A 12,575-nucleotide genomic window follows, 5' to 3' on the forward strand; every position below is an offset into this window, starting at 1 on the left:
AAACGCAAAATTTATTAAAAATCTACTGAAAGATTAGTAGTTAGTTAATTTATTTTGAGAAATCTATATCTCAGGAACTATGTAACGTACAGATGTCTATTAGCACTCACATTAAAGCCAGTTTAATGGGCTATGAAGTAGTCATTGACGTTTATCGTCGTGGGAGTAGTAGTTGTCATGATATATGCTAAAATAAATTGATTTATAGTTGTTCGGACAATAAGTTTGATTTATGAAATACTTCATTTCAGAAACCATTTGATGTACAGATGTCTGCCAGCGCTCAAATTAAAGCTAGTTAAATTTACTATAAAATAGTTTATAATGTTTATCTTTGCAGGACTAGTAGTTTTTATGATATTTGACAAAATAAACTCACAAAATATTAATTTCTAGTTGTTCGTATAAAATTTTGGATTTTTGAAAAAATATATCTCTAGATCTATAAGACGCACATATGTCTGTCAACACTCAAAATAAAGGAAATTTAACTTACTATAATGTAGTTTATGATACTTATCTTCGTAGGGGTAGTAGTTTTTATGATATTCACATATGAATATAAATTTGGCAAATGAAAATCTGTCCGAACAACTATAAATCAATTTATATTAGCAAATTTCTTAATAGCAAATTCCTATGTAGGTAAACATCATTAACTACTTTACAGCTCATTAAACTAGCTTTAATTTGAGTGCTAATAGACATCTGTAAGTCAAATGGTTTTGGAGATATAGATTTTTCAAAATAAGTTCACTAACTACCGATCTTTCAGTACGTCCCATACTACATTTTTTATAAAATGTTGCTTTTTAAAAACTATATCTCGAGAACTATTAAACGTAAATAACTCATTTAGGGCTCATATTCTAGCAAATTTTCTTATCTTTAAATGGCATCCTCTTACGTTTTCTTGTGTTGTTCCTACTTTTTAAGATATAGAGCTTCGAATGAAAAATTATATATTTTTATCCCTTTCAACGGCCGCCATTTTTTATTTCCCCTACCTATACTTGGCAGACTCATCAATTTTGACTAGTAATTATACATAGTTTTCATCAAAGTAATCAAAAATTGGGGTGAGATAACTGCCTTTTTTCTTCTCTTGGGCTCTTGTACTATAATTTCACAATCCACGAAACCTCTCAATTTGAAGTTGTTGCAACCTAAAAATAATTAATCATCATCACTATACATTATAATTGATTAATATTTCATTCATCAAACCTTATTTATTAGTCTCTAGTAAATAAGTTGGAACTAATAAATATTTTTTTGTTTGTGTTCTTCACTGACCACATCCACAATCATCTTCTCTTATATACTATCCACGGTCAACAATCTATTCATCATTCCGAAATTTATCTTTAAATATATATTTAAATAAATATGTCAAAATTAAATGTTTTTTTGAGTATAACATCGCGTTTCTGGGAGGGGGGAAGGAAAGATAGCGCAAAGAACAAGACAGTATTAGCTTGTATAATTTTATAATAGTACTCATCACAGTTAAGAGATAATTTTACTTCAAAGAAAAGTTTTGGAGGTGTTTTAAAGTATATAAAAAATTAAAACCTTTGGCTGAAATTTTATAAAAGTATACTAGGAAATTCATTAGAGCTGTGTTTTCCTAAAGTAGACCAAAGTTTGGGTACTCCAAACCGAGCTTGTTCCCCACTTGAGAAGGAAAAAGCTACACAGAAGATCCCGGCGCTTCTCGTATTAAAAGCGAGTGGAGGTTGAACGAGGATACTAAATAAACGCTCAGGACCTGGCTGGAGAATCTAGCCATTGCTTCAATATAGTAATTTACAATAGGTCTCTTGTCATCTGTCGTTTAAATATTAGGGGAGGACTATATGGGTGAGTGAAGTTGGAGGAGGACCAGGGATTGTGTTAACATGCTTTAATGCTATCCGCTTTAGTTATAATCTAATCGTTTAACACACGTAAATTCGTAGAACTGTTTCTAATTTAGAGATTTGTCTAGTATTACCTCTAAATTTTCTGGAATTGAATCGAGAAAAGATTTTTTAAAAGTTTGTATAAATTTTAAAAATAAAGTTTCATTTTTTTATTTAGAAAAAAATAATAAAGTTGAGTCAGCCCAGTGAGTTCTGGAGCCTTTCTGGGGTCTACCCAGCCTCAAAAATCGGTACCATTAATTAGGTAAAAATCTGGCGGTCGAGCGTGATTCTGACCAAATCACCTCCTTGCACAACCGTTGGTCTAGTAACTGTACTTCTTTACAAAGTACTGAACCCCTGACCCTTCGTGGGTGGTAGTGGTACAGATTTTAATTTTTTTTTTAAATAAAAATTTGAAATTAATTTTAAAACGCCGGTTTACCGTTTTTGGTTTCTAAACGTATTAATGCTATATGTATAAAATTTATGCGTTGTAATCTCAGAAACATTAATTAAATTAATATTATATTAGATATATTTTTTAATTTAATAAGTATTAATCCGAAAAAATCAATTTTGTCTTATTCAGAAATTTATCATTTATTAAATTTAGTTGTCCTGACAGAATAATACCATGAGTATTGCTCTGGGTGTGTAGTCTAATGGTCGAAGTGTGATGAACCCAGTTGATCTCATTTCCCTTGTTACCCAGCCAGCATCGTGGGATGCTAGATCCCAACTTGTCTAATGTCACATGCTCAACAAAACAATGAAATGAATCAGTTTTAACGGACTAAAACTTGAATACAAAATAAAAATGAATTTCCCCTCTAGAAAATATACATACATATGTATATATGATCAATGTCAAAATAATATCAATAATATTAATATGAGTAGTATTTTACTTTAAGTTTATGTGACTGGAGACTATATTATTTTATCATTATGTTATTTGATTATGTTCATTTTGTTTATTCTTTTGTTTGTATATATTTTAAGAGAGTTTTTTTTTTTTTTATTTATATTTATTTATTTATGTTTTTATTCATTTATTTATTTTATTTTATTTTAGTATGTATGAGATTATTCATCACTATTACCTATTGCCCACAACTGTGTTATAATAAATAAAAATAAAAATCAATAAATAAAAAGTATTATTTAAAAAATTTAAAAAAAAACTACTTTAAGTTTGATTTTTTTCTTTGTATTTATTTATTTATTTTCCCTCTATTCTTTTTCTTATTTTGTTATCATTTAATTTATATATTTGTGAATGAGCTATATCATCTATATTATAATTGTCTATAAATATGACAGAATGTAATAAATAAAAAAAAAAAAAAAAAAAAAAAAAAAAAAATGTTATACAAAATATTCACTCCATCTCCTCCCAACAAAAAAAAAAAAAATATTACCTGTAAAAAATTGGATTTCTGTAACTCTATACAAAAAAGTTCTCATAAGTCTTGACCAGTTTTGGTTTATTGACAGAAAATATATACATCAAGTAAATTTGCTGTAAGTTATATAATGACATGATACAAACATGTGGATAATCTATCCATTGATAGAAATCCAATAAATATCTAGAGGAGAAGATCCGGAGGCTATCTTCTTTTCAGACGTCTAGGAGGATAATTAGGTAATGAAGGAGAAGCCAGGCTAGAAAAAAGTGGATTTGGGTGGTTGAGAAGTTTATCATGGAAGGAATGGTATCTCGTTCTGGCCAAATCGACAACATATGGAACATTGAGGTCCTGATGGATGACTTGATTTGAGACAAAGTAAGGAGCATTAAGGATTTTACGAAGGATTTTGGACAGTAAGGATTGGATTCGTGAGGAATTTGATGGTTTAGTGGAGACCCAAAGCTCAACTCCGTATGTCCAGATATAGGCTATAATAAATTTGAATTGTTGGATATGAGGTTTAAATTTATAGTTAATATTGTCCTTTAGGATGGCCATTTAAAATGTTAATAAAGAGTGTTGGAGAATTGAATGGATAAAATTTATTTCATTTAAAAAATAAAACCAGTCTCGATGAAATAAATATATAATTAACCACTTCATATTTTAGCAGTTAAAAAAAAATGTATAAATATAAACCTCTGAAAGAATTAGGTAAGTAACTACAGAAGAAATTTGTCCTAGGTTAAAACAGATCTACGGAAATCAGAGTAGTAATAAAATGTATAATATACCGTTAGGCAAAGATTTTAGAATGAAAATAATATGAAATATATAAAGTCTTAGAAGATAATCTGGAGTGTTGAGCAACGCATTAATAATTACATTATAAATATATATATTGAATGTAATATATGCAATATAAAAATAAATATATTAAGGGAGAGTATTCAGTTCGTCGTAAATAATAAGTAAATCTTCGTTTTAAACAAGCTAGAATTGAAAGTTATATGATGCGGGGTATAGGTTAAGTGATGCTTGAGTTGAACTTTCGTTTTTTGTAATGATAGCCGACTGTAATTGAACGACTGATCAAAGTACTGTCGACTGTTAATGTATTCACTTTATAAGTGAATTATTATTATCTTATTATTATATCTGATTATACCATGTATGTGTAATTTATATATCTCCGATTACGGATTGATAAGTATGCTGTGTCAGATAGCAACCTGATGTATTTAGGCAGCATATATAAATAAACTATTTCTATCTCTCCGTTGTATACGTCATTTCCGCCAACATGGTGAAGATAATTGACAGTAGGTATAGGATTGATAAGTATCCTGTGTGAGATAGCAACCTGATGTATTTAGGCAGCATATATAAATAAAGTATTTCTATCTCTCCGTTGTATACGTCATTTCCGCCAACATGGTGAAGATAATTGACAGTACGTATAGGATTGATAAGTATGCTGTGTGAGATAGCAACCTGATGTATTTAGGCAGCATAGATTAATAAAGTATTTCTCTCTCTCCGTTGTATACGTCATTTCCGCCAACATGGTGAAGATAATTGACAGTGATACCGGTAATCGCTTTGTCTCCTGTGAGATCGGGTAGCAACAATCCTGAATCCTGTTTGTTAAAAGTTTTTTCAGAAGTGTACACGAGTTTTTTTTTTCACACTCCTACATCTCTGATTATGCCATAATTTGGAGGGGAGTTGAGAAATTGCGTGAAAATGATAAAGTATAAATTTTTATGTAAATTTTATTCTCAAACAACAAAGCAGCATGGCAACGCGCCTGTCTGCCACCCCAAAGGTTGCGAGTTCGACTCTTCGGCCCTATCCGGGATTTTTTCAAGCATATAATTATACAATACTCACTCTCAGCTTCCCCCTGGGCATATGTGAGACCCGTTAGACAATGGGTGGCACACGCAAAAATAGGCGTGGGAATGACGAACCAATCCTATGAAAACCACGTCATGAAACGCGCGATATATTTCCTAAATACATCGCGCAAGGCCTTGGACCACCACAGTCTGACGCACCAATAATAATAATAATAGCCCGAAATTTTTCAATAGTGGTAATTATGTACCAATCAAATAGAAATAGTGAGGAACCTATATTAAGCTATGTAGTCGGCAGACAATTTTTAATTTTATCTTTTAATATATTATAAACTCCCTAGTTTCTAACCTTGCATCCTCTTTCATTCCTGACAATCCTCCGAGGCGCCTGAAAAGAAGGTGGCCCACAAGACCAGCTAATGTAAAATGTCATTAGAGTGCTACCAGTGGGTAGTAGCTCTACACGCCTGTAACACTCCATTTTAACTAAGACCATATTTACTAAATATATTGAAATGAAATGAAAAAATAACATTATTCCGGGACATATGTCCCCTAAGAATAAATACATGGTTCATATAGTGAGATTTTTACCTGGCGAGCGTTTACAAATTTTCAGATAGTAGAATTACATTGGTATATTGGCTTTACTACTGTTTATAATGTTAATCAATACCTGCCTATTTATTTGATTACAAAGATGTGGAGGTTTGGTTATTCAATAAATGAAGGAATAGGTGTTGTTTAAAGGAGAGAATGGGTGAGGACTGGGGAATGGAGATGGGAAGAGAATTCCAGAGGGAGGTTGCACGTATGACGAAGGATTTGCTCAAGAAGGAGGTTCTATAGGAGGGCATAAATAAATCATTCGGATGGGATCTGGTGTTTAATGAGTGGATGGATGAACGAAGAGTGAGGAGGTCTAGGATATAGCTAGGTTTTCTGATGTTAAGAACTTGGAATAGAAAAACACCAAGGAGGTATTGCCATCGGGAGGTTGGATAGAGCCACTTCAACTCGGAATACCAGCGGGAGACTTGAGAGCGCCTAGGGAACCCAAAGATAAATCTTACAAAACAATTCATGAGTCTCTTCAGTCTCAACTCTAGTCCTGCACATAGCCCTCCATACACCAAGGTTCCGTAGTCGAAGTGGGGGAAGACAAGAGAGGATACTAGGAGCTGAAGAGTGTTCTGAGGAATGGAATTACGGAATTTTTGGAATTGTTTTAGTACAGTTATGGATTTGCGTGTGATTTTTGATTGTGGTTGTGGGATTGATTTGTGATTGATTAAATGTATTATGTAATATACAGTTGTAAATTTCAATAAAGTTATTAAAAAAATAATGTTTTTAATATTTAATAATAAATATCCTTTTTCATCTTTACATCACCCCCTAATTTTTGCCTATGCCCTTTTATCACATTAAAGTACATGGATGTATAAAGTTAAACGAAAACAGACTAGAACTAAGTTTTTATAAATGACGTTTTCATATCTCCAAGTAATTCGATCGTCAGGCATTATCGACAACTGGTCATACCCAGTAGGTTGCTCTAATGGTACGAGTTCATTGAAGAATTTCTTATACGAATATGTTCAATAATGGGGCAATGATTGAACCCTGAGGTGCACCGGCATAACTCGATCGAATTTCGAATAGCCATGGGGCATGGTGTTGAGAGAAAAGTTTCACTAATAATAAATATTGAAGAGTTGAACACTAAATTTGATATTTTTTTTTTCTGCACTTATACTCAACTTTAAAAATAAACATTACATTATGAGAAAGATTTCAGTGAGAATGTTTTGAAGGAGTTTTTTATTTTTAAGCACCTCAACATTATTTATTTTAAAGACTCTGATGTTACTTGAACAATTAGAAGGTGCTTCTCTGCAGTTTAATGTTATCAAGAACTTATCAGCGCGGTTTTTCATATGCCCTATTGAAATTTCAAAGTATTTCCAAAAATTTCTTTACACTCTTCATACTTATATGACCTTAGGATTTTTTCATTTTTTTTTATTTTTTAAGATTTTGTGTTTGAAACTCGCATCTTCAGTACATTTCTAATTTCGCATTCAGTACAGTTCCTAATAACACACGATGAAAATCTAAACATCAGCCAAACCAAATGTGTCGGCTTTTTATTGCATGTTATTTACTGGATAAATGTTTTTCGAAATATGTATCTATATATTTTTACTCATCGTGTTTTGTTTTTTTAAAGAAAATAACATAATTTAAAAAAATAACAAACATATATGTATATTTATATGTTTAGAACAAATAGCTGATTTTTTTGTTCTTCCACTATTATAGGGTTTTTGATACCACGAGATCACCAACTTGCCAGACTGACTCCTCAGTTCTACCACATCTAGAAATAGGTAATTTTTTTTTTTTCCATTTTGTTTCAATTGGTTGATATTAAATTATGAATTGCTTTTATGAGCAAAATGTGATAGTTCGAAAAAAATATATATATTAATTTTCAATAGTTATCTAAGATATTTTATTTTAAGCAAATGTGGTCCCAAATATCAGTAGTTCAGCTTGAGATAATATGAATTCTTTATAAATCAAGTTCAGTAAGACAGTAAACAGGCCACGTATTGGAAATATAACTTAGTTGGAATGAAACGATATTTTTATGCTTCAGAAAAAAGTCTTGTAAGAATAATTAAATTGTTCAGGCTTACATAATAAAAGACATAAATACATAAATAAATGCATTTTATGTTTTCTAGGCTAAATATTTACAAATACGCAGTTGTAAATTGTCTAGTCATCATCATCATCCTGAGCTCAACAATCCATTACTGGATCTTGGCTGCCTTAAGAGTTGTCCTCCATGTTTCCCTATGCTCATCTGGCGTCCACCAGTTCCTGGTTCCAAGGATTCTGGTATCGGCACTTACTCTAACTCTCCATCTCAACTTTGGTTGTAAATGATAAAGGTTAGGGAAATTCTTTAATTAATTAAAACACGGGGAGCACAAATATTGGCAATTCTAAAACAACGCAAACCAAAAACAAAAATGTGGATGCAGCGCTTGAATTTTTGCCGAAAAACCGACACCCGATGGGTCGGCCATAAATTCATACCAATTGTACCAGCCAATCCAAATAACCCATCCACACTCTTGCACTTGACAAAAGTGTAGAAGCATCGTTAGATTTTATCCCAAACATTCTCAATCTGACTCATGTCTGCAAGGCCAATTCATAGTCTGATTTTTCGTTCCCCTAAATATCGTTCAACCACACCAAGCACTGTCATCAACAAGGATGACTTATTGTCCTAAAATGATCCTCAATTTCTTGTGATAAAGGTGGAATAATAAGCCTTAAAACATTGTCTATGTACATTTTTGCGGCCACACACTCATTCTTGAACATTATCAGCTTTTCCAGTGCACTGGTTGAATGATTGCTGATGTTTATAGATGAAATATTATTTCTTTAGGTGGCTAATTTAAGATTAAAATCCAATGGCGTTAAAAAACTGTCATTGTTTATTTTTTTGTTTCATTGATCCTAGTAGTGCCTAATATTAAAATTAAGATTGTGGATAAGTTTTTATTTGAAATTCAAAAATATTCATATTGCGGTTGTAAAAAAACCGAGTACCTATATTTTTATAAATGTTCATTTCAATTTGTGAGTATTTTACTAATATTTACAACTAAGTTGAAGTCTTTATTTTGAAGGAAACATTATTTTTTTCTTGGTTTTGCTTTTATTAAAGGAAAATATTGTATTACTTTCATTAAAAAAAAAATTTATTTGATTAAATTTATACTACATGTGCGGTTTATTCCTCCTTGTACCCATGGTGCCTCCATGCGTCCCATACACTACTAATCTTCTTCTCTCTTTCCAACTTGCAGATGTTCCTCTTACAGAAGGGTTCCTTGATACTTTCTTCCATGTGATTCTTGGCCTACTTCTAAGCCGCGTCCCTTCTATCTTGCCCTCATAAGCCTCTGACAAGAAAATAGTTTGCCATTCAAAGAAAAAAACCTTAGTTGGGATTCCCCAAGTTGTTATTAGATTCACACCGAGACTATACCATATTCCTGATTTTTCCTCATTTGGTTCTTCCTTTCACCTTCCTCAAGTATCCCATTTCCATACCCAGCATCTGCCCTTTATATTTCGTTGTAACTGTAGGTAATTCTGCAGATTGTTTTTTTTTAATATTTTGGTTCCATGTGGTTCTTGACCTATCAATAAGCTGTCTCCATTCCATCTTCACCCTATAATCTTCAGCAAGACGATATTTAGCCTTTCAAAGCAAATGACCAAAACACCGTTAGTTTGTATTAGATTCACTACGAGTATTCCAGTATTTCTGATCCTGCCCCATTTGGTTCAGCCTTCCAACTTCCTCAAATATCGCATTTCCATACCCATCTAATCCTTTATGTTTTTTGTAATTCTCTATGACTCAATATGTAAATAATGCACTAATGAGGACTTTTGTGCCTTAAGTTGAGTCTCTTCACGTTTCTGTTGACGAAGCCTTTGTTTAAATCCCAAAACAATCGTCTTGAGGATGTGAAGAAATCCTGGATTTCTTCGCCCGTCTCAAGTAGAAGGAACCTAATAGTACAAGAGCCTAGAAGAAAAAAAGGCAGTTATCTCACCCCAATTTTTTATTACTTTAATGAAAACTAGCTATAATTATTAGTTAAAATTGATAATTCTGCCAAGTATAGGTAGGGGGAATAAAAAATGGCGGGTGTTTCAAAACCTTAAAAAAACATTAATTTTTCATTCGGAGCTCTATATCTTAAAAACTACCAACAACACTAGAAAATCTAAGAGAATATTATTTAAAGAAGAGTAAATTTGCTGAAATATTAGCCCTAAAAGATATTTACGTCCTATAGTTCTCGAGACATAGCTTTTTAAAAAGCAAAATTTCTTAAAAATCTACTGAAAGATTAGTTGTTAGTTACTTTATTTTGAGAAATCTATATCTCAGGAACTATGTGACTTACAGATGTCTATTAGCACTCAAATTAAAGCTAGTTTAATGGACTATAAGTATGTTTATGACCTTTACCTTCGTAGGAATAATAGTTTTCATAATATTTGCTAAAATAATTTGATTTATAGTTGTTCGGACAATAAATTTGATTTATAAAAAACTTTATTTCAGAAACCATTGGACGTACTGATGTCTGCCAGCGCTCAAATTTAAGATAGTTAAATTTAATAAATTAACAAAATAGTTAATAATGTTTATCTTTTGTAGGAGTAGTAGTTTTTATGATATTTGACAAAATAAACTAACAATATGTTAATTTCTAGTTGTTCGTATAAAATGTTGGATATTTGAAAAAATATATCTCTAGATCCATAAGACGCTCATATGTCTGCCAAATATAGGAAATTTAACTTACTATAAAGTAGTTTATGACAGTTATCTTCGTAGGAGAACTATTTTTTATCATATTCACATATGAATATAAATTTGGCAAATGAAAATTTGTCCGAACAACTATAAATCAATTTATATTAGCAAATTTCATGTAAACTATTAATCCTACGAAAATAAATATCTTAAACTACTTTATAGCCCATTAAACTAGCTTTAATTTGAGTGCTAACAGCCGTTGTAAGTCATATGGTTTTGGAGATGTAGATTTTTCAAAATAAATTCACTAACTACCGATCTCTCAGTACGTCCCATACAACATTTTTTATGAAATCTCGAGAACTATTTAACGTAAATAACTCTATTAGGGCTCATATTTTAGAAAATTTACTCTTCTTTAAATGACGTTCTCTTAGGTTTTCTTGTGTTGTTCCTACTTTTTAAGATATAGAGCTTCGAATGAAAAATTACATATTTTTATCCCTTTCAACGGCCGCCATTTTTTATTCCCCCTACCTATGCCTGACAGACTCATCAATTTTGACTAGTAATTATACATAGCTTTCATTAAAGTAATAAAAAATTAGGGTGAGATAACTGCCTTTTTTCTCCTCTTGGGCTCTTGGACTATAAGATATGCGAATGTTTCAACCTGTTTAAGCCCGACCTTATAATTCTGAGTACTGTCGCATTGATTTTGTTCTATTCATTTTCATACCAACAGCGAGCTTTTCCAATTAAAGAATATTTAGATTATACTGCAGGTCTCCGTCGTTATTTAATTTGAAAGAAAGGCAAGCTATGATTAATTAGTCTTAAAGTGTGGAAACTTTTAATATCCTCATTTGATATATAATATTCATTTTATAATTTTTATATATACAATCTTATAGTCCTTCTATACTTAATGACCTTTGTGTTTTGTTTATTTAGCCATGATGAAAACGTACCACGTGGGTTGAAACATAGGTATCCAATAAATGCTTTTAGTACATTTTTGTGACCGCTACTCAGAACATATTCTTTCAATTAAATTCGATGGGCTGATAATCTGCATATTTTGAGCCTTTCCATCGTTCGTTTCATCACCATGCCGAGAGTCAAAATATAAAGCAGTTTGAATGAATTTTTATCTGATTTCTTTTTTCGGTCTGGAAAAAATTCGGATTTTACTGTAGTATAAAGTTTTAAACATTTAAAAAAAAATTTAATCCATGATTTAAAATCCTCGTTTGGCTTTTTTCCAGTAGAATAAATTTTTAACCTACTTACGCCCAGCTCTGTATAAATCAATACGTTGAGGTCTTGTACTATGTGAGAAAAATAATTATATAAAATAAAAATAATTAAACTGTGAAAACGTTAATAATGAAGAAATGTGTTGACAATTTTAATTCCAGTTGTTATTAATTTGAAAATTTAAGTTATAAATTTTACATAATTTCATATCAAAATATATGACAGAGGTTCTTATACAAATATTATTGATCAATACTATTCGTGAAAATGCTTCAGATCAAAATATATAATTTGTAAATAACAGAACTGTTGTGACTGTTTACGTAAGTTGGATTAGTGTTATCTTCTTAATACTTGGGAAAAAATCGCAAATAATAGAATATGATGATGACTGATGTTTCATCAGTTAATAGTCTGATGATTTTAACATTGTTTACCAATTTTCTATCTTCTTCTTCCTTAAGCATATAGAACTTCTATATTTTTCGTCTTAAGAAACAAACACTTTATAATCTGGAAGATTATTGGTTGACCGTGTGTAAAGATGAAAGGAATATGATCCGGGTGCGGTAAAAAAAAACTCAAATAGTAGAAATATACTATTTTAATGACCCAACGTTTCGCCCCACGTTGCAGGGCTTCTTCAGGGCTAAAAAAAGATACAAACACATAGTTACATAGGGAAAACAAAAACATAAGTGTAAAATAACAGGGGTATAAAATGTAAAAAAGTAAGATATCATAAGAAAAATTAAAGGTA

At 31.2% G+C, this 12,575-nt stretch overlaps 1 protein-coding gene across 4 annotated transcripts in view; it reads left to right on the top strand.

The window, feature by feature from the left end:
* LOC106680394 (TWiK family of potassium channels protein 18) overlaps positions 1 to 12,575 on the top strand; it is a 39,672-nt gene that overhangs the window by 13,085 nt on the left and 14,012 nt on the right. For 3 of the 4 annotated variants that reach the window (XM_014420087.2, XM_067046574.1, XM_014420091.3), the window contains one exon: positions 7,510 to 7,577. The exons of the other annotated variant lie outside the window; for it this stretch is intronic. In XM_014420087.2, the coding sequence (XP_014275573.1) occupies positions 7,510 to 7,577 (68 nt within the window). The remainder of the gene's footprint in view (positions 1 to 7,509; positions 7,578 to 12,575) is intronic. 4 annotated transcript variants of the gene reach the window in all.

The sequence above is a fragment of the Halyomorpha halys genome, unplaced genomic scaffold, assembly GCF_000696795.3.
Source record: "Halyomorpha halys isolate HHAL.00 unplaced genomic scaffold, Hhal_1.1 Scaffold258.1, whole genome shotgun sequence".
In the NCBI taxonomy this organism is placed as follows: domain Eukaryota; kingdom Metazoa; phylum Arthropoda; class Insecta; order Hemiptera; family Pentatomidae; genus Halyomorpha; species Halyomorpha halys.